The 21,941-nt window shown below is 44.8% G+C and overlaps 7 protein-coding genes across 7 annotated transcripts; 3 read left to right on the top strand and 4 right to left on the bottom strand.

Annotated features, from left to right (window-relative positions):
- Nucleotides 1-13: 13 nt before the first annotated feature.
- Nucleotides 14-4,576, bottom strand: PUMCH_004305 (uncharacterized protein; the record flags this gene model as incomplete). Its single annotated transcript, XM_063023245.1, has 1 exon — nucleotides 14-4,576. The coding sequence occupies one exon, from the start codon at nucleotides 4,574-4,576 to the stop codon at nucleotides 14-16; it is 4,563 nt and encodes a 1,520-aa protein (XP_062879315.1).
- A 365-nt stretch (nucleotides 4,577-4,941) lies between these two features.
- Nucleotides 4,942-6,252, bottom strand: PUMCH_004304 (uncharacterized protein; the record flags this gene model as incomplete). Its single annotated transcript, XM_063023244.1, has 1 exon — nucleotides 4,942-6,252. The coding sequence occupies one exon, from the start codon at nucleotides 6,250-6,252 to the stop codon at nucleotides 4,942-4,944; it is 1,311 nt and encodes a 436-aa protein (XP_062879314.1).
- A 2,358-nt stretch (nucleotides 6,253-8,610) lies between these two features.
- Nucleotides 8,611-11,103, top strand: PUMCH_004303 (uncharacterized protein; the record flags this gene model as incomplete). The annotated part of the gene is made up of 1 exon (XM_063023243.1): nucleotides 8,611-11,103. One exon carries the CDS (start codon nucleotides 8,611-8,613, stop codon nucleotides 11,101-11,103), a length of 2,493 nt encoding a protein of 830 aa, XP_062879313.1.
- Nucleotides 11,104-12,126: 1,023 nt separating this feature from the next.
- PUMCH_004302 (uncharacterized protein) lies at nucleotides 12,127-14,253 on the top strand (the record flags this gene model as incomplete). The annotated part of the gene is made up of 1 exon (XM_063023242.1): nucleotides 12,127-14,253. One exon carries the CDS (start codon nucleotides 12,127-12,129, stop codon nucleotides 14,251-14,253), a length of 2,127 nt encoding a protein of 708 aa, XP_062879312.1.
- A 311-nt stretch (nucleotides 14,254-14,564) lies between these two features.
- PUMCH_004301 (uncharacterized protein) lies at nucleotides 14,565-15,185 on the top strand (the record flags this gene model as incomplete). The annotated part of the gene is made up of 1 exon (XM_063023241.1): nucleotides 14,565-15,185. The coding sequence occupies one exon, from the start codon at nucleotides 14,565-14,567 to the stop codon at nucleotides 15,183-15,185; it is 621 nt and encodes a 206-aa protein (XP_062879311.1).
- Nucleotides 15,186-15,243: 58 nt separating this feature from the next.
- Nucleotides 15,244-17,400, bottom strand: PUMCH_004300 (uncharacterized protein; the record flags this gene model as incomplete). Its single annotated transcript, XM_063023240.1, has 1 exon — nucleotides 15,244-17,400. One exon carries the CDS (start codon nucleotides 17,398-17,400, stop codon nucleotides 15,244-15,246), a length of 2,157 nt encoding a protein of 718 aa, XP_062879310.1.
- Nucleotides 17,401-17,728: 328 nt separating this feature from the next.
- Nucleotides 17,729-20,752, bottom strand: PUMCH_004299 (uncharacterized protein; the record flags this gene model as incomplete). Its single annotated transcript, XM_063023239.1, has 1 exon — nucleotides 17,729-20,752. One exon carries the CDS (start codon nucleotides 20,750-20,752, stop codon nucleotides 17,729-17,731), a length of 3,024 nt encoding a protein of 1,007 aa, XP_062879309.1.
- Nucleotides 20,753-21,941: the final 1,189 nt, after the last annotated feature.

Genomic DNA, 21,941 nt, shown 5'->3' with positions numbered 1-21,941 from the left:
TCCAATTCATCATTTAATATGTGTACAGGTTGAACTCCAAAAGATGATGCAACTCACTATCAGTTGGTGCTGGATGTTCATAACGCACAGTCTGAAGTGGGTTATTTGTAAAAGAGGTGACTCCTGGAGCCTGGAGCTGCTCCAAAAATGACTGAATCATCGTAGCGGAAGCTGCGTCAGTTCCGCCTCCCTGCGTCTTGAGAGAGCCTTGCTCGTCGTGGTGTTTCTTTTGCTCGTCTTGGAGCGCCGCGTGAGATGCTAGTGCCCGCTCTCTGAGCGCGCGTAACTGTTTCACTCTCATCTCCCAATTAGTTACGAAGATGCCATCAACTGACTCGTGCCATATGTGAGCAAGGCGATTAGCCATCAAGACACTGTTTCGTATAAATTTGGGAAGTTGCTCAAGAGATATAAGCTTGTAGTGAGATGTTGAAAAGACTCCTGGAACTTCGCTTCGTCTGTATGTCTTCACTTTGTAAAACTTATTTCCTGGGTTAGCCGCAGGGTTGGAGCTGATAGTATGAGGAGAAATGACGATATTGATAAAATTGAACTGAGATCTTATCACGTTGAAATTGAATGGTAGGCCTGATTCATCGAAAAAAACATTCACGTAGTTGTTACCGATGTGTCTCTTTTTGAGCAGGAGATATTTGTCATTGTACGTTGTTGGCATGAGAGTGGTGGCATGAAAGATCAATTGAGTTAGTTCATCACTCCAAAAGTAAGCAAAGTCCCCGTCAATGCCGTTTTCTTTATCGAGTCCACCAACATACACCGAGCTCGCTTCACTGAGTCGAATCATGCGTCCGATGCCGTCTAAAAATTGTTGGTAGTCCAAAGATCCGACAGTATTAGCAAGAATTTCAACTTCTTCACTCTGACCTGGTCCAATGTATATGATGCCAGCCTTGTGGTGTGAGACTACTGGCAAACGATCAAATGCACCTATCGCGCGCTCAGTTGCGGAATCATCTAAGAGAGGAATTGGCTTAGATGATGAATCTTGGTCTAAAGGCTTGTACAACTGTAGCAACAAGTAACTACTGGTGAATAGGTTGGCCTTACCAGGGTTCGTCATGTTTTCGGTCATCCGGGGATTGAGCTTCAAGTCAAATACGGAGCATCCTGTAGGCCGCCTCAACGAGATAACAGAATCGCCGGTCTTCATATTGACATCTATCCCAACTACTGCCTGACCAATTATCCATTTGTTGCTTGACATATTGGATTGGTCTGACTGCTTCCTTAGATTGAGGATTCTCAAAGGTAAGTTACTGTAGGTGAATCTAGCCACAAAATCTAAGTGAGCAATTGTAACATCATCTAGGTCTTGAAATTTCTCTGCTCCCCCGCACATAACAATGTTCTTGGTAATGAATGCGCTCACCTGAGATCTATCTTCCAACCGAATTTTGAGAAACCATTGACTGAGGACGTCAAAGGAGGTTGTCAATAGGTATTGGTGCAACATTGGGGTGATCTCGGTCCATTGGGTTGAGACTTTTTTGTCGACCTCGGCATCAACACCATGATGTTGCAAACGTGCCCCATCCTCCTCAGAAGGTTTAGTAGTGAGAACATTTCTTTTCTTCATATCCATAGCATGCTCAATGTATCTAAAGGTGATTGCAAAGACTCTTTTGAATTCATCAATAGTGAAGTTATCTGTTAATGTGGGGACTTGGATCAAGGCCATGAGAAATTCTAGAGTGTGACTACTCGCAAATGCGCTTGTAATACTTGTTTGCAATCTAGTAAGAATCGGAATCAAATACTTCTTCAAAGACTCTGGAATTTCGTAGCAACAAATGGTCAACATGTGAATACTTGGAATTGCAGTTTTCTCCCATGATGCCAAACTTGACAATAGGGAGCTAATGATTTGATCCTCCTCTTGTTTGTTGAACAAATGATGGTATCCCATCAACGACGACAATGTTCGAATAAAAGCCACCAACAAGTCAGCTTTGGTCACATTAGGATCCGATAAAGGGAATGATAATGACGGTGGTAGGTTGAGAAATAACTGATCGCAAACTGTTTTGCGAAAATTCGTAATAAATGTTTCGTTTCCTTCAAAAAGTCTGACATTACTCAATTGTGAACAGAAGTGAGCCCATACATAGGAATACAATTCCCAGTGATACTGTTCTTCGGTAATTTTGGAGACTATAGAGAACCATTTCGACAAGTCGAGCGCTGACGTACCTTTCTTGGGAGTATTTAATTTTGCGGACGCGGCATTAAACACTATGAGGGACCTGTTTGGTTGATTGAATGTGCTTTCAGGAAGATACAGTTTATGTTCGGGATAGCTCCATTCATGTCCAGGTAAAGGCTTGTACGAGCCAATTAGTGTGTTTCTATTCATCGTAGTTGCAAGTCCTTCCATATCGGATGGTTGACATAAAAAGACGTACCCCTCCACGGTGCAGCGAATTCTTATGAGGCCTCGAATTAGAACAAGAGCTGCTTCAAAGTCTTCATCTGCGAGCGTGGCGCTGCAAAACGCAGTAAGAAAATCAAAAATTATTGTTGCAGCCTCGGGTTTGGTATTTGAGAGTACAAAAAAAGATTTGCACAACACTTTGGCTAACTCACACAGATAAGTTTGTTTCAAAGTCACAGTGTTGACATCACTTTCTCGATCACTCTTGACAGAATCAACACGCCTTGGCCCGGTGTGAGTAAAAGAGGTGAGTGAAACGATGCTCTTTAGTCTCGCCTTTGTGGGTTTCTGATACGTTTGTAGCTCGAAGATGCTCATAATGTCTCGTAGAAAAGGAAGTGAAGACTTTGTTATGAGGCCAAACATCAATTCTTGATAAACATACTCGATGAGAGCTGCATCATTTTCTCCCTTGAGATTGCAAACGATATTGATCAAGTAGTCTTTGCCAATACTGTAGTCATCGCAATAAGCAACTGAAAGCTCGAAAGCTTCATTGATAACTCGAAGTGCCTTAATTCTGATATCAGTGGGAAGAGTTTTGTTGCTGGACGTGTGAAAAAATGATTCAAGTACAATATCGCAGTCTTCTTTCCAATTTGAACTAAATGAAACACACTTTTTGCAATCTTGATAGTAGTCCAAAATATAGTTGGCGATTGTATCGGGAAAGCATACATGCTTTCTCAATAGGAACTCCACAAAGCTATCTTTAGTGACTGGTATCTCATTGAGTTGGAACCTTGAGAGTAACGAGGTGCAAATAGAGCACCAGTAATCGCGATCCAGACTGCTGTTGAGATGTAGTCTCAGAAGAATGTCTAACAAACCGCCTGATGATATACACCAAATTCTGAACGGAAATAACGAAGTGAATGATGATTTGGAATGTGATCCAATTCTGATAGCATTTGACATGAGACGATCGAACATTCGAAGGATGCCTGTGTTCAATAAAGGAATGTCACAAATCCTTGGATCGGTAACATCCGCGTAAAGGCTACCCCAGGATAAGATAGATTTGCTTATTAAGTCGCTGGCACTGATGTGAAGAAGTAGCTGCTCTAGTGAACCTATCGCGCCTAGAGCAGTTAGAAAGGGCCTGGGTAGAGCACTAAGAGCAGGTAGTGAATCCTCATCGGAAAGAATGTGAAAAGTGGCATTGTCTTGCACTGTAGGCTGTCTGATGATCGAAATGACATCAACAAGAGTTTCATTTGGCCTTTCAATCATTATCTTCACGAGAGACTCCCATGACATTTCCTGTAGATCAATTGCATAGGAGGACAGCCAACATAGAAGAGTGATTGTCTCCTGCCGCGCAGTTGATGGTACGTGGCCAAAAATTGTAATTGTGTTGACTAGGCTGCACAATTTCTGGAGTAGAGGAATACTATTGGTCTCGAAAGAGACCGACAGCACTATGTGAAGAACCTTCAGGACAAATTGATCTGTAACTAGTCCAAAATTGTATTTGAGGCAGCTCTTCAAGTATTCGGTCATTTTGGTAAAAAGTAGGTAGCCTCGGTCCTTGGCCCCGGTCTTATTGAAGGAAGGCGCTGCTTGACTTGCAATACCATAGTTGCGCAAAACAAATTCGCTCCAAGATTGGTCTTGGCTATACATATTTAGATCATGGAGCTCTTTTCCGTTTTCTGTTAAATGAATAAGCGCTTCCAAAAACAAGTCGAATTCAGGATCTAAACTGCCATTTGCATGTGCACATAGTCTAGTAATATCCTTATAATATATGAGTCGGTCACCAATGGAAGCCTCATTTTTCTTAATGCATTCGACGAGAACGCGGAGACCACTTCTTCTGACTGCAGACTGATGTTCCTTTTGGCAGAGATCTCGTGCCAAATACCAGATCTCCATCGTTGAGGAGATGGAAACCTTCAGAACAAGCTTGCTTATCTCATTGGCTGCCTCGACTCTAGCTGCAAGGGAGTCACTTCGAAGCTGTTGCAAGAATCTGGGCATTTCTGCCCCTCCTCCTACAACTTTAGCATTTATGACCACAGGCACTCGACCGGTTGTCGGTTTGAAAGATTTTGTTAGAGATTTGAACACCCCTCCTATCCCTGACAGCTTTGCTTTCTCGTATCCTGACGATTGTTGCATGGGCTTGCTGTTGTTAGAGGATGATCTGAAATGTGGAGTAAACGCTGAAGTCCACAACAGCTTTGTTTTTTCTCATCCAAATTTTTTTCACTTTTCGGCTTCTTTAATTTGTTTGCAACAATTGAGGTGGAATTTGCTTCTAAGTCATCTTGTTCTGTATTGATTTGTTTTCATTCTGTTTGCAGGCTACTTCGTAACACTATTCGTAAAATTGTATTCCTATCCTAATTCATATAATATTATCCTTCCTGAGGCTTTTCGCGTCGTACACAATACTATGTGCTCGGCTTCTGATATTGTGTCACGCCTGGTGTCAAGAAATTAGAGCCTTTGTGTGACACAGTAACGACACCCGTAATCCTTTCCTAACCGTATACCAAGTCTGCAACGTAGCAGAACCAGCCTCCCAGTGTAACCATTTGTAGTGTTTTTCTAATAAATTGTGACTTCACATGCACAAACATATTGCCGCAGTTGTAACCCTCGCTCTCAATTCCAACACCATACTTGATGTTCTCACGGACATTGCAACCATTCCAGAAGTTCCACCATTTGGCTCTTTCGCAAGGAATGATTCGGAGCAAGTTTTTGGCCAATGGACCTCGTGGTCCATCAATGTACTTATAACCTCCTATTGTTGAGTATACTTGGCGCGGGTCATCACTTGGTAACTGTTTATCGCCCCAATGACCGGTGAACGTAAGCCAGTCTCCATACTCAATCTCTCTGCCCGTATGCTCGGGGTTTTGATTCTCTTCTATGGGCTGAACGAAAGATCCATCGTAGAAGTAGCCCAAGTAATTCTTGGATGGGTTCCACAAGGGGCCTCTATCTGTGAAGTCGCATAAGATCTCATATGGAAGATCGTGAGGGTGTGTGCCCACAGAAACGTAATTTGCATGGGTGCCTCTGGCAGAGAAGATGATGGGGTGTGTGGATTCAATCTCATGTTTCTCGAGGTTGTCATAGAAGAAGGCTCCACCTCCTCCGTGGGCAGACATCCACACGATGATGGGCTCTCCTTTATAGTAACGAACTAGAGAATGCTCCCAGTCTCCTACGTGATTACCGTAAGGCCCATTTCCGAGCACGTAAGGGCCTAGGTTGAACGAATAGAAGTAGAACCAGAAGGCATCTACCCAGCCGTTACCTTTGTCTACTACGATCAACGTTGCGGGGGCGTTCTCGATTTTGCCGTCGACTAGCGAAGGCTGATTCTTGACGCCCGTGATCCAGTCAGGGTCCGTATTGAAATCCTCGTCGGAGGTGAGAAAGAGGTCTCTGCTCTTTGGAAGCTTAGCAAGCAGACTGATGTTGAGTCCGCCGTTCTGAGTCCAGGGAAAGACCTTCCCGTTTTTGTTTTCTACATGAAAATGCGTCACGAACTCCCTGATGTCGTAAGGCATGTACCGCTCTTCCAGATAGAGATGCACATAGGGCGCATAATCGATTACATACGAGGGAAGCTCTCCGGACTTGAGCGTGCGCTGTTCCTCGGTCGGCCGCGGAATTATCGGCGGGAAATTTTTCGTATCAATTGGCGACTTGAACGCATTATTGGTGTTGTACTCGTCCCTATTGAGGGTATCTCTGATGTACTCGTTATCCATGTACCACTTCGGAACCACCTGAGCCAGCACGGTGGCAAGCCAGGCGGCAATAATAATGGCCCTCATTGTGGAGCGAGTCGCCTTTTATATATTTATTGAGTGTGGGGTGGTGCGGGGTTAAAATAGAAGGTTGGGTTGTTCTTGTGATGTCTACAGCAGAAGAGACGAGAGTGCAATTATGAGGTACAGTGTATGATGTATGATGCACTAATAAAGTATTGTCCTGCTGTATTGTGGAGGCACTGGTGTAGATGTGTATGGGGTTCCGAAGTATAGCCGCTGTACTGCGACAGATGAGTGACGATAAGTGTTGTTGGGAGGTGGGATTGCTGAGTCTACAATTAGATGTCAATAGTTGATGTAGTGAGATGACATATTTTTTGTTTGTTTACAGTTCGAATTTCGTGAGTTGTCAGTAGATGGTAGGCAAGGACGGTTATCAGAGATGGGGCTTCGTGCACTCCACTCCTTTAAGACATGTGTATCTACGATTCGAAATACACATATATGTTATGTCATCTTTCAAATTGAGGAATTTCTTACAAAACAGTGAGAATTTAAAAGATAAGGGACATTCCCATCACATTTGAGATCGGCAATTTACTCTGTTGAAATGTTGAAGTCTCGACTCCGACTGACGAAAAGCGGCTGAGCTCAAATAGTACTTGAATTGCATGGAATGTAATTTTGCATTACGAAAACATGTGCAGTTTTGAAGCATCATGAACGATTCTGGTTGAGAGTTTCTTTTTTTGTAACTAGTGTACTCTGTTTTTACTTGGAACTGGAAAGCACCAGATAGAAGAGACAGAGAAACAAGATTGCATTCTCGCATGAGCTACATCCTCATACCGTCAAACTCTTAAGTCAAATAAATATAGAAATACAATGTATGAATCAGGTCAGATTTGAATCCTCTGATGCTTTTAATATCGCCAGTTTCATCAAATTCGCTTTGTTCGGTCTCTTCGTTCTATTCAATACGTTCGCTATCTTTACTTTTGACAGCTCTTCAGCCTGAATTCTTGTATATTTGATGTGACAACGCTGTTGAACTTGGCCTGGACCCTTGACCAATTATTCACTGTCTGTATCGTATCAGTTGGGACCTCGTCCTTGTATTGTTGACAAGCAGTGTTGGAATTCGAATAACTCCTTCAATGAATGATTCTCTGAGGAATTGGAGGAAAGTTGCTCCGTAAGTTTGAGGCTATTGTGTGCTCGACCATTCACCACTCTTATTGCATTAATGTATTGGCTGCAAAACACTGCATGTAGAATGCAAGGAACAACATGGCAGATTCACTTCTGAACTGACACTTGTGGCGATAAGACGAAGCTAATGATATAGTTTCTTCAAACTGTTCTTTTGCTCATTTCACATATGCGATTATAAGTCTGTTTCTGTGAGGGAGCTGTAAATTCAGTGCTGTGAAAACCTGTAATTTCCAGTGTGCACTAGTTACACTAGAGGTATAGTATAGTCACATTCTTGCCCCCACAATCGCTGAAATATAATTGAAATAAATCAGTGATGGTGTCTGCCTATGGTTTAAAAAGAATTTGGAGTATTTTGCTAATTGTGTTACATAAACCTCTCGCGCCTAATGGCACAGAAATTGATGGTGATCAAGGAAATAATTGCCATTGGACGGAGCTATTCAAACCCTTTCACATAAAAGGCTCTTCTAAAGATTCACAAGAAAAAAACACATACACCATATTATTTAGTACAAACGGACTATGACGTCTCTACGAGCTAAATAGAGAATAGAGATACCAGCAGTGACAGGAACCTCACAGAAAATATGATCCCATCTGCACCGAATCAAAAGAAGAAAAAAGAAGAAAGAATGAAAATGAAAATGAAAAAAAAAAAAAAAAAAAAAAAAAAAAAAGAAAAACCTCAGCAAAACTCTATTTTCTTCCCCTAATCTACCACCACCACTCCCCTCCAGTCCTTGGTCCAATGCCAACCGCACCCACAAGGTCATTAGTGCCTGGACAGCCTTCCGGGTAACAGCCGTGCTCACATATACCCGCGCGCACCGCCAGTTACCCACAGGAAAAAATTTTCTGGATGCCCACTGCGTGCGGTTGGCGTAGCCCAAAAAGAATTCCTCTTCTCCCTTCTTCTTGTTCAGAGTCACACAACATCACTACAGTTCAAAATGGGTATGTTTCTCACATCAATCGCGACGCTGCCATTGCAGCATTGACGCACGTTCACGTTTTGTGGCCGCTCCATCAAATTTGCCGACTCTTTCGTCCATCGCTGATGATCCACTGTCCACCCCACTTTTTTCACCGCCACTCATCGCCTCTGAAAGAATTGGAGAGAAAAATCAGAACAACCAGAACAACCAAAACAAGCAGAATACTAACTTTGCAGTTGCTTTCACTATTGACCAAATCCGTGGCTTGATGGACAAGGTTACCAATGTGCGTAACATCTCCGTCATTGCCCACGTCGATCACGGTAAATCTACTTTGACCGATTCCTTGGTCCAAAAGGCCGGTATCATCTCCGCCGCCAAGGCTGGTGACGCCAGATTCATGGACACCAGAAAGGATGAGCAAGAGAGAGGTATCACCATCAAGTCTACCGCCATCTCTTTGTACGCTGGTTTCGACGACGAGGACGTCAAGGAGATCAAGCAAAAGACCGAGGGTAACGATTTCTTGATCAACTTGATCGACTCCCCAGGTCACGTTGACTTCTCTTCTGAGGTCACCGCTGCTTTGAGAGTTACCGACGGTGCTTTGGTCGTTGTGGACTGTGTTGAGGGTGTCTGTGTTCAAACCGAGACCGTCTTGAGACAAGCTTTGCAAGAGAGAATCAAGCCTGTTGTTATCATTAACAAGGTCGACAGAGCTTTGTTGGAGTTGCAGGTCACCAAGGAGGACCTTTACCAATCCTTCTCCAGAACTGTTGAGTCCGTTAACGTTATCATCTCTACCTACTCCGAGAAGACCCTTGGTGACGCCCAGGTCTTCCCAGAGAGAGGTACCGTTGCTTTCGGTTCCGGTTTGCACGGTTGGGCTTTCACCGTTAGACAATTCGCCATCAGATACTCCAAGAAGTTCGGTGTCGACAGAGCTAAGATGGCCGAGAGATTGTGGGGTGACTCTTTCTTCAACCCTAAGACCAAGAAGTGGACCAACAAGGACAAGGACGCTGACGGAAAGCCTTTGGAGAGAGCTTTCAACATGTTCGTCTTGGACCCAATCTTCAGATTGTTTACTTCCATCATGAACTTCAAGAAGGACGAGATCCCAACCTTGTTGGAGAAGTTGGAGATCAACTTGAAGGCCGACGAGAAGGAGTTGGAGGGTAAGGCTTTGTTGAAGGTTGTCATGAGAAAGTTCTTGCCAGCTGCCGACGCCATGTTGGAGATGATTGTCATTCACTTGCCATCCCCAGTCACTGCTCAAGCTTACAGAGCCGAGACCTTGTACGAGGGTCCATCTGACGATGAGCACTGTCAAGCCATCAGAAACTGTGACCCTAAGGCTGACTTGATGTTGTACGTCTCCAAGATGGTCCCAACTTCCGACAAGGGTAGATTCTACGCCTTCGGTCGTGTTTTCGCTGGTACCGTTAAGTCCGGTCAAAAGGTTAGAATCCAAGGTCCTAACTACCAGGTCGGTAAGAAGGAGGACTTGTTCTTGAAGTCTATCCAAAGAACCGTCTTGATGATGGGTAGATCCGTCGAGCAAATTGACGACTGTCCTGCCGGTAACATTGTCGGTTTGGTTGGTATTGACCAGTTCTTGTTGAAGTCTGGTACCATTACCACCTCCGAGACCGCTCACAACTTGAAGGTCATGAAGTTCTCTGTCTCCCCTGTCGTGCAAGTTGCCGTCGAGGTCAAGAACGCCAACGACTTGCCAAAGTTGGTCGAGGGTTTGAAGAGATTGTCCAAGTCCGACCCATGTGTTTTGACTTCTATTAACGAGTCCGGTGAGCACATTGTCGCCGCTACCGGTGAGTTGCACTTGGAGATTTGTTTGAACGATTTGCAAAACGACCACGCTGGTATCCCATTGAAGATCTCTCCTCCTGTGGTCTCTTACAGAGAGACTGTCACTGCTGAGTCTTCCATGGTCGCTTTGTCTAAGTCTCCAAACAAGCATAACAGAATCTACGTCAAGGCTCAACCTTTGGACGAGGAGGTCTCCTTGGACATTGAGGCTGGTGTTGTCGACGCCAGAGACGATTTCAAGGCCAGAGCCAGAATCTTGGCTGACAAGCACGGTTGGGACGTCACTGACGCCAGAAAGATCTGGTGTTTCGGTCCTGACGGTAACGGTCCTAACGTCGTTGTTGACCAGACCAAGGCTGTTCAATACTTGAACGAAATCAAGGACTCCGTTGTCGCTGCCTTCCAATGGGCTACCAAGGAGGGTCCAATCTTCGGTGAGAACGTCAGATCCGTCAGAATTAACATCTTGGATGTTACTTTGCACGCTGATGCTATCCACAGAGGTGGTGGACAAATCATCCCAACCATGAGAAGAGTTACTTACGCTTCCATGTTGTTGGCTGAGCCAGCTATCCAAGAGCCAGTCTTCTTGGTCGAGATTCAATGTCCTGAGAACGCCATTGGTGGTATCTACTCCGTCTTGAACAGAAAGAGAGGTCAAGTCATCTCTGAGGAGCAAAGACCAGGTACTCCATTGTTCACTGTCAAGGCTTACTTGCCAGTTAACGAGTCCTTCGGTTTCTCCGGTGAGTTGAGACAATCTACTGGTGGTCAAGCTTTCCCACAATTGATCTTCGACCATTGGGCCGTCATGGGTGGTGACCCAACCGACCCAACCTCTAAGCCTGGTGCTATCGTCAGAGCTAAGAGAGAGCGTACTGGTCAAAAGCCAGACGTTCCAGGTTACGAGGAGTACTACGACAAGTTGTAAGCAAATTTACCATTAAATTTGCTGGCTTCCAAATGTCATTCCCTCCCACGGATCGTGGTAAGTAGTTTTCATTCTTGTGTTTACGTATAGTTGCAAGAACCATAGGCTTCGAATTAATTGTAGTAGTAGGTTTGGGAAACATCTCACTTGATTGTGCCTTTTTTAATTGACCAGTATTAAAGTCGACACAGAAGCGAATTTATCGACGTGGATACTTACCACAGAAACCCGTGACATATATGAATATTTGTTGTTTCATTGGTTGGTTGAATAAGTAGGACTTCATTAAAAAAAAATGTAAAAAGATTGCAGCACCACAATTTCACACATGGTCTCCCACTGCATTACTCAGTGTGGCTCTAAGTGGCTTGACTAACGTTGATCGGACGGGAAACAGTATTTTCCACTTGATATGGCCGCAACCGAAAGATGTATTTAATGGAAGTGTATGTCCTGTTAATATAAAACATTGTTGTAGTCGATTCTTAACTTCCCGACTACCAGTATTATAAAAATCTGGTTTCTATACGATACTCGAAAATTCTACAATTCGGCTTTCCTGTAAACACTCAATTCATAAACAGATACTAATATTTGACGAGTTGATACATCGACTGAAATTTCATACCATGAATTGATTCGTGTGATTTCTCCGAATGACGGTCACACATTTGGTCCAGCGCCGGAAGTCCAATGAGCGTGGAATTCTGACACATATTGGTACAGAGTTACCGACGGATCGAAGCCGAAATAGTCATGACCAGCTGCAGGGAACACAATGGAGACATAATCATGATTACAGAATTGTTCAAGCGTTGTTCCGCACCTAGGTATCTACTTTCCTAATTCGGATCCGATAGCCGCGACTCGGGAAGTTTTCACCATTTTGGGAAGCGCGATCCGCACAGTGGACTCTATCGTCTCCAAGACTGAATTTGCAGCCATCTATAAAGCGAAGAAGAATCCTTGGATGTTTTCAAAAATTATATCAAAGTATCTTATACAGACTAATAACCTCAATCAATGGAAAGATTGCAACAAATTGCTAGCCAGGCCACTGCCAGTGTGGCTCCTCCACCACCACCAGCTCATCCTTTGGACCCACTCAGTCCTCAGGAGATTAAAGCAGTTTCTGCTGTGATCCTCGAGCATTACAAGGGCAAGCAGCTTACTTTCAATACCATCACTCTTAGAGAGCCTATCAAGAGAGCCTACTATGAGTGGAAGGAGAAGAACGGCCCAGCACCACCAAGATTGGCCTACTACGTTGTAGTCGAGAAGGGTGTCAATGGTGTGCAAGAGGGTGTCGTTGATGTCGCTTCATTGACTGTTGCGCTCTCTAAAAGCACCGATGGTGTTCAACCAATTTTGACTCCTCACGATCTTCAAGCTACCGAAGAGATTGTCAGAAGCGACCCTCGTGTTATCAGACAATGTGAGATTGTCGGAATTCCAAAGGAAGAGATGAAGAACGTTTACTGTGACGCCTGGACCATCGGTTACGATGAGAGATGGGGAGCTTCCAGAAGACTTCAACAGGCTTTGATGTACTGGAGATCTGACGAGGACGACTCCCACTACTCTCACCCATTGGACTTCTGTCCAATTGTTGACATGAACGAGGGTAAGGTTATCTACATCGACATTCCAAACAGAAGAAGACAGGTCTCCAAGCACAAGCACTCGTCTTTCCACCCTAAGCATGTTGCTGAGAAGTTTGGTACTCCAGAGAACCCCTCTGGATTCAGACAAGATGACACTCCATACAATGTCACCCAGCCAAACGGTGTTTCCTTCAAGATGACCGGCCACGTTATGGAATGGTCGAACTTCAAGTTCCACATCGGTTTCAACTACAGAGAGGGTATTGTCTTATCTGACATGACCTACAATGACCATGGCAATGAGAGACCTCTTTTCCACAGAATTTCGTTGTCCGAAATGATTGTTCCATACGGATGCCCAGACTTCCCTCACCAAAGAAAGCATGCATTGGACATTGGTGAATACGGTGCCGGTTACTGTACTAACCCATTGGCCCTTGGCTGCGACTGCAAGGGTGTCATTCACTACATGGATGCTCACTTCACCGACAAGGCTGGTGAGGCATTGACTGTCAAGAACGCCGTCTGCATCCATGAGGAAGATGACGGTTTGTTGTTCAAGCACTCTGACTTCAGAGATGACTTCCAAACTACTGTCGTCACCAGAGGTAAGAAGTTGATCGTTTCTCAAATTTTCACTGCTGCCAACTACGAGTACTGTTTGTACTGGATCTTCAGACAAGACGGTACCATCAAGTTGGAGGTCAGATTGACCGGTATCTTGAACACCTTCGTCTGCGGCGAGGATGAGGACGTTGGAAAATGGGGAACCCAAGTTTACCCTCAAGTCAACGCCCACAACCACCAGCACTTGTTCTCCTTGAGATTGGACCCAAGAATCGATGGTGACAACAATTCTGCCTCTACATCCGACGCCGCAAGCGGTGATGGTGAGACTGGATCCACTCAGAACATGTACGGTAATGCTTTCTATGCTAAGAAGACCGTCTTCAAGACTGTTGCCGACTCCTTGACCAACGCCACCACTACTAGAACTTGGGACATCTTCAACCCAAGCAAGATCAACAAGTTCTCTGGCAAGCCAAGCTCCTACAAATTGGTTTCCACCTGGGCATCCCCACTCTTGGCTAAAGAGGGCTCTTTGGTCAGAAAGAGAGCACCATGGGCCGCTTACACCACTGAAGTCGTCCCATACCGCGACGACGACTTGGGATACGGTAGATTGTACCCATCCGGTGAGCACGTTGCTCAATGGTCTGGTGACGGTTCTAGAGGTATGAGAGAGTGGATTGGTAATGGTGAAGACAAGATCGAAAACACCGACATTCTCTTGTTCCACACCTTTGGTATCACCCATTTCCCAGCCCCAGAAGACTTCCCAGTCATGCCTACTGAGATCTTCGACCTCATGTTGCGTCCTCGGCACTTTTTCACTGAGAACCCTGTTCTCGATGTCAAGCCATCGTATGCTAAGACCACCACTGAGGTCAAGCAAGGTCTTACTGGTACCGACACTTGCTCCTTGAACGTGGACAAGACTTCGAGATTGGCATTTGCCGAGACATCTTCTTGCTGCAAAAAGTAGACGAAGATTTGGGAAACAACAATACAATAATTAGTTAATAGAGAAATTCGATATATTTAAGTTCAGTGCTACTGTAGAGACTGACTTGCATGATAGATCTAGAGATCTGAATCAAGAGATTGATGAAAAAGATTTTTTGATGAAAATTGTGGTATACCTTTTTTACCGGTTCATCGAAGCGCTTTTTTAATTTCATAATTTAGTGATCTATTTCTTGTCTTAGTTAAGAGTGTTTTGCAGCCATCGCTGTCGTCACGTGATCCACGATTAGTGATATGTGAAATCCAACTCTTAAATTAGATACCATCATCATGAAGTATGTCATCGAGCACATGGAGGAGGGCTTCTCCGAATGGGTCATTCTAGAATATTCCCAAATTATCCGCGACGTTGGCCGTGAGAACCTCATTTTGACGTCGTTGCCTCAATCCACAACGGAAAACGATATCCCACAGCAACTCAGAGACTTGGGTTTGGTCTGGACTACCGACGAGTGTGTTACAATTGACGGAGGCTTGAAAAAGGACGCTGTTTGCTTGCTTGACCCTGCTGCAGAGGAAGAGTTATCTCCTCAAGATGCCGAGAAGTTCGACTATTTTGTGTTTGGAGGTATCTTGGGATCCCACCCTAGAGTAGACCGTACCGGAATTTTGCGTAAGAAATACGGCTTTGCTGGAAGAAGATTGGGTGCATTGCAAATGACCACAGATACTGCCATTAGAACCACAAAGATTATCATCGAGCAACAGACAGAGTTCAGAGACATTGCATTTATCGACTACCCCGAGATCAAGTTCAACAAGTATGAGTCCACCGAAATGCCCTTCAGATACGTTTTAGACGCCGAGGGAAATCCAGTGTTGCCTAAAGGTATGTTAGACCTCATCAAGCACGACGCTGAGCAAAGTATTGATGACTTGTTGATGGAGTAAAGCAAGCAGAAACACGAACGAGAACGGATGCTTTTTGAGTTTTATTGTCATAATATCATCATTTGAACGAGGTCACTTTCCTCTTTGTGACTGGCGGTTCGTCCGAGCTGAGGATTTCTTTCATCACGAACCCGACCGTCTCTTGGTCTTCAAAGTAGGATATGTGTGCACTAAGTGCAGATACAATGGCAATGCTGAACACTCCCATCGGGAGACTATAGTCTACTCTGCCGGTCCTGTTCATTTTTATCATCTTCTTTAATTGCTCCTCGTTGTATTCCACGATCTTATTCTTTTTTGTAGAAGTCTTCTGGACCTTACTACTCGTCAAAGTAGAAATGATGTCTCCCAAGGCATTTTCTTCCTCTACAGGGCGTTTCTTCTTCTTCGTGCCAGACGAGAGCTTATCTGGGTTGTCGTTGCTAAACCAACTAGAGGCCAGTAGAATTTTGTCTTGTATGTCATCACTTAAGGAAGTAAGATTCTGTACTTGCGTATTGAATCCTTGGAGTGCAAAAGGAACCTCCTCTGGTTTTACTTTTGCAAATTCAAGATCAATGAGAGGTTCCAAGCGATAACTGATTGGATCACATGGATGAAAGACATTGTAGAGATTTTTACACTTTGGTGCTGCGAAGTCGGAATCAAGGCTAATTTCTTCGGTGTTTTGATCGACTCTGGGCTCAATTGTTTTTTGCTGAAGGACCTTGAACATTCCCACAGGCAGACCAACACAAAAGAAGTTTTCAACATCAAAATCCAAATTATATTTGCTAGACTTGTCAGGCTTTTGCTGAGAGAGCAAGTCGAAACAAATGGCCGAGCCGAGAGAGTGGCCAAATAAATGAACCTTGCCATCGAAGTCTGGATTTTGCGTTTTGAAAAGTTTGTAAACTCTGTTGATTTCAGATGACACTGCTTTCAATATCTGGCGGAGGTACTCTGGTTCATAGAAGAGCAACACATCCAACGCAACATCACCAATCACGTTACGTAGTGGGCGCACCCCGTCAATATTAAGCTGGTTTAAACTTGGCAACTGTTTCTTTTTTCCTTCCAAGGCCTTTTGAGGATGAAACAGGACTTGATGTCTCCATGATATTGGAAGGACTTGAATTGTGTTGTTGATCTTCTGCTCTTCGGATTTCTTGTCATATTGATCACCGTAAGCCAATTGCTGATATTTCGCTTCATGTGTGAAAACTTCACGCATCGTTGACCTCATCACATTGATGCTGTGAGTGAAGTTGACAGACTCATACTTTCCTCCAAGAAGCTGGCCTATTCCGTGGACGCAAAAAACCAAGTGTTTGATGTTTCTCTTAGAATTGAGGGCTGATAAGTCTTCTTTAGAATCGGCTTCCATGACATTCTTGAGAATATGACTCTTGTCTTCGTCAGTGTCTGCACGAGAAGAGGCATCGTTATCGGTGCTTTTGGAGAAAAAAGTAGCAACCTCATTCTGCAAAATTTGAGTCAATGAAGAAACTTTGGCCGATTTCACACTTTCTACCACAGAGCTATCCAATCCCTCTGTATACCCACGCTGAATCGGCGTCACAGACATAAGAGTGCCATAAGAAGGCTGTATAGATCTAATCATGTTTACCTGAAAAGAAGAGATATTCTTCGGGAATATCGCTCCATACTTCTCATCAAAAAAAATTACCGCTTTTCCCTCCCCCAAGTCCGCCACATCTTTCTCCTCTTCAATGTCCACCGGCTCTTCGTTGCCTAGACTCTTGAGCTCCTGGTTGAACTTGGTAGTCAAGTCTCGCGAAACGTTCTCGAGCAGATCCGACTCCTCTTCGAACTTAAAAGGACGGATTTTCCTGTAGCTCTGTTCTAGTTTTTCTGTAAGTTTTGCATCCAATGGCGTTCCGTCTCTTGCGAACCATGTTCCTCTTCTGACCTCATAAACAGGACCTGGCCAATACACTGGGCTCAATTGCATGGAGTCAAATTCGACTTGGTATAGCCTGTCTTCTTTGACATCAATTGTACTCTTTTCAGCAGCATATGCTTTTTCTAGTCTATGGTTATCGTATTTAGAGAAGGGAATGAATTTCTCCAGACTGGACTCAGAGGCATACTCGTACCAGTCGGGTTTAGAGATCGGGGAATCGGTGTTGTAGTACCATTTCCCGACCAACTTTTTGGGCGCTTTGCTATGCGCTCGGCGTGAAAAGATGAGCCGTGCTGTTCTAGAAAACATGGACTTCTATCTCTAAAGACCTTGTAATCTGGGGTATAGAGGTCAATAAACGAAGACTGTGGTGATAAAAACATAACATAGAAGTGTATATGGAAAATTATATTTATAGGCATTCTTATCGTGGGAAACTGGCACCTTTATTATTATTGAATATTCTTGGATCTATCTGGCTTTGTTTACTCAGATGAATTTCGAGGTCAATACCAGTTGGTCTTTCCCTTAAATTTATCACATACCGATTATGCATTATAACATACTTTTTTTTTTCTCGTTATCGATTTTCATGCAGACAATGGTGCAAGTCTCTCAGACTTTAGCTAGAGACAAACTACGACTTGATGCAATTGACTGCACCCTCCTTGAGACGCGCAACATCCAGTCCGTTCTGGGCTGGTGCTTCTGCAGCTGTTGTGCCACCTTTACGGTTAAGCTGCATGTGTGATTGAACCAAATGGCCGGCAGCTAATGCGGAACAAAGAGAGAGCTCGGCAGCCAACACGGCAGAGGCAACAATACAAGCAAAACGGCGGGAGTTGCTTCCTGGGCTATCTGGATGTGGCCCACGGACGCCCAAGAGCTCCAACATAGAGCCTTGAGGCTCCAAGATGGTACCACCTCCGATAGTTCCCACCTCGATCGAGGGCATAGAGACGGAGATTTGCAAGTCTCCATTGATGGTCTTCTTCATAAGAGTCATACAGTTGGAAGACTCGACATTTTGTGCTGGGTCTTGTCCACAAGCTAAATAAACTGCGGTGACCAAGTTGGCGGCTTGAGCATTGAAACCACCAACGGATCCAGCCATAGCAGAACCAATTAGGTTTTTGCTGATATTGACTTCGACCAAAGCGTCGACGTCGGATTTCAAAACCTTACGGACAACCTCATCTGGCACGGTTGCTTCGGCAACAACGGATTTACCTCTTCCCTCGATCCAATTGATGGCAGCTGGCTTTTTATCGGTACAGTAGTTACCGGACACGGCAACAGTGATCATATCATCCCAACCACACTTCTCAACCATGTGTTTCAAAGAAAATTCAACACCCTTCGAAATCATATTCATACCCATAGCATCACCTGTGGTGGTTTTGAAACGAATAAACAAAAGAGTACCTGCAATAGCAGTCTTGATGTGTTGTAAACGGGCGAATCTAGAAGTTGAGTTGAAAGCCTTCTTGATGGTGTTTTGGCCTTCATCGGAGTCCAACCAAAGCTTACAAGCACCAGCTCTTGCCAACGTAGGAAATGAGACACATGGACCTCTGGTCATACCATCTTGTGTAATAATCGTGTTAACACCGCCACCGGAGTTGATTGCTTTACAACCACGCATGGTGGATGCGACTAAACAACCTTCAGTAGTAGCCATTGGGATATGGTAGGGAACGCCATCAATAATCAATGGGCCAGCGACACCAACAGGAAGTGGCATGTATCCAATAACGTTCTCGCAACAGGCACCAAAGACTCTGTCGTAGTCGTAGTGAGCATATGGCAAGCTATCGGTATCGAGAATTGGGGCATTTGCAAGTTTAGCGATAGCTTTACGACGGACGATCACAGCACGAGTATTGTCGGCTAAATGCTTCTCCAATGCATACAAAGGCAATTTGCCGCTAACAACTAATGAAGCAACTTCGTTGTTAGTGAGTTCCTTGAGACGGCCATTCTGCATTTCTGTGAAGCAGTCATCAACGGGACGCACGGGCAAGGAGTCGTCATTATCAATGGGAGATGTTGATCTCACGACAGTTCTGACAACTTCAGGCTTGCTGTCACCATTGCTTTGGTTCGAAATCTTTGGCTTTGAGATCTCGTTCTCGATTAACTTGCGAGTGGCATGACGTTGGGATCTGGTGGCATTCAAAAGGTAAATGTTGGATGAAATGGAGATGGCAAAGGAGAACAAAAGGAACTTAGAAATGAAGCTGTCAGTAATGGCATAAGAAATGATGCTGATCACAGTTGCAACCACGTCTTCAGCAATAACAAGAGCACCAAATGGAGCATAGATAGTTGGGCTGAGCAATGTGACCACGGTACCTTTCTTGCCGATGGTGATGTATTGGCAAGCAGTATAAGACAAGTTCTGTGCCTCGGCAGCAAAGCTCAGGTCGCCAGCACCGTGGAACCAAGAGCTTCCCAAGTAAATACCGTGGACAAGGAAAAATACGCCAAGAGCAGCAACTTTGAAGGACAAGGCGGTGGAGCTCTTTCCAGAACCCTCGGATTTAGAGGCTTCAGATGCCTTGTTTGCAACAGTAGCAGCTACAAGAGAGGAAACGCCCTCTTCCTCGAGCATGGACAGCATCTCCTGAGTCTTGCGTGCTCTGTGAATCTCAACCTTCAAAGCCAAAATGGCGGCGAAAAAGGTGTAAGTGAGCAAGAGGTCGAACGCCAACAAGAGGCAGGCGACCAAGCAGAAGGTTTGAAGACCCTCCATGCCGCTGGAAAACAAACCAGTGAGCAACAAAACGCCAAAAACAACACCGTAATCTCTGAAAATACTGAGGGAGTGGCTGGCAACTGCACCGGAAACAAGGGTCTTGACGTCAGACTGACTGGATGCAGCCTTCAACACCATCTTGGCGATGGAGATCTTATGCTTAAAGCCAACAATGGCGGTAAGGAATGGGACACCCTCGGTTAAGGAAAGCAAAGAAGCCTTTGTGTTCAAAAGCTTGGTGGATGCAGCTAATGCGAAGAGAAATGCGAAGATCGAGGAGACAAGAGTGGCAAAGGCAAGCAAGAAGTTGGCGCCGTCCTGCTTCATGTCGATGAAGAGCTTTACGATGGTGAAGATCATAGCTACATAAGCCAGGGAGATTAAGCCAATGTCGAATGCCTCAGCGCCCTGCACCAACGAGCGGAGTTTGGTGAAGGCATGGCGAGCGTAGCCGTAGTAACGACGCAAAAAGTAGTCAGATCTGGCCTTCCAAGTGACGCCGTCGTAATTGATCTCGTTGAGGTCCTCCAACACGGACTGCAACTCGGTGGAAGGCACGACCAAGAGACGCTCGTTGTCAGAAGTCACAATGGTGTTCTGGATCTCGGGCACAGACGCGGTCTGGAAACGGTGAAATTTCAAGGGAACAATGGAGTAGTGGTCGGCGTTCTCGAAAGGAGTGATATCCTCAACTCTGTGCCATTTGCTGTAGTCAGCAGCGCCAGGCGGATGGTAGTACAGCACCTGCTGTTGGTCGCTGTCGAATGAGCCTGGAATATACTCATCTACCGCAGCCAAGTAGGCGATCGAGGCCAACAAGCATGTGATGATGGAAAAGTGGATTGGCCGCAATGCCGCTAGGCGCGAGATCGACGCAGCCACATTGGTGACTTTGGAAAGCATTCTGGAGGGGGGTTAGTATTTGTGTGGGCGAGAGATGGAAGGAGCTGCGAATCGAGGCAGAAGCAGGCGAATGATCCCTTGAAAAAATAGTAAGGGCATTGGCTGAGACTCTTTTGCAACTAATTCGAACTAAAAAAAATCGCAGAATGGCTGCGTGGTGACGGGAACATACAATGAGGTTTTCCACTGCAAAGAGTACAAATAAGAGCGATGTGAACGGGCTGACATCTGTACGAGAGTATGCGAGGTGCACGGATGTAGGGTCAAGAGAGAAGGTCAGTGGACCAGTGGAGAGGAGATTATATACGACGGTCAAATGCGTCCAGGTGTGAGTGGAGGGAGCCGTGTAACTTTCACCTGGTATTTTTTTTCAGTTCGCGGACGCACCTGGCTGCAGCAAGTGGGCAGTACTGGAAGATTTCTTATTTGCTTCTCATGTAATTGGTCTCACTAGAGCATGGGGCCATCTCGCGCGGCTCAGATCAGGCACCTTTTACCACCATGCATGAGAGCCATACGTGCAAGATAAGGAGCACGGTTTGGAAGGGATTTTTGCCGTTGATTCTGGGTGAATCTGAACGCTTTGGGGGGTTTTTTGAAACATTTAGGGCCAATTTCGGCCGAAAACATGGTCTTTGATTGGATCACGTCTGTCTGTAGACAGGCCCCCTGATCAAGTGTGCACGCTAATTTTTCAGTCGCTTACAGTGCGCGTGTGGTCAAGATGAGAAAGGTTATATAGGGTGTGAATTTTTTCAGGAAGTGATATATTGAGATTTGATAGAGATTTTTCTTGGGTGCGGGGATTCTTGTTTGGTGCAATTGGTACGCTTTTTCTTGTACTTGACCATTTTTTGGCGCTGTTTCTAAATTTTACTTGTGCGTGTTTGTAAACATTTGTAACTAAAGTTGCAAATCTTCTGCTGGAAGTGTGGGAAAAATGAAAAAAAAACAAAAAACATAATACTGACTCCGATTTATACAGCATTCATTCGTGATGAATATTGTTAGGTTGCTGTAGGTCTCATGATTTCTCAAGCCACCAGTTGGATCTGATTTAGGCACAGAAGCGCACAAATCATCAGAGAGGATACACACAACTCGAATGGAGCCCTCAAATTGACAAAAAATAAACTCGTCCTGATACACCATTTGGTGGGCAATGCTTTCATTCGCTTTCAAAAGCCAT

The sequence above is a fragment of the Australozyma saopauloensis genome, chromosome 5, assembly GCF_035610405.1.
Source record: "Australozyma saopauloensis chromosome 5, complete sequence".
Taxonomy (NCBI): Eukaryota; Fungi; Ascomycota; class Pichiomycetes; order Serinales; family Metschnikowiaceae; genus Australozyma; species Australozyma saopauloensis.
The sequence above is the reverse complement of the archived record's forward strand: the minus strand, read 5'-3'. Positions and strand labels throughout refer to the sequence as shown.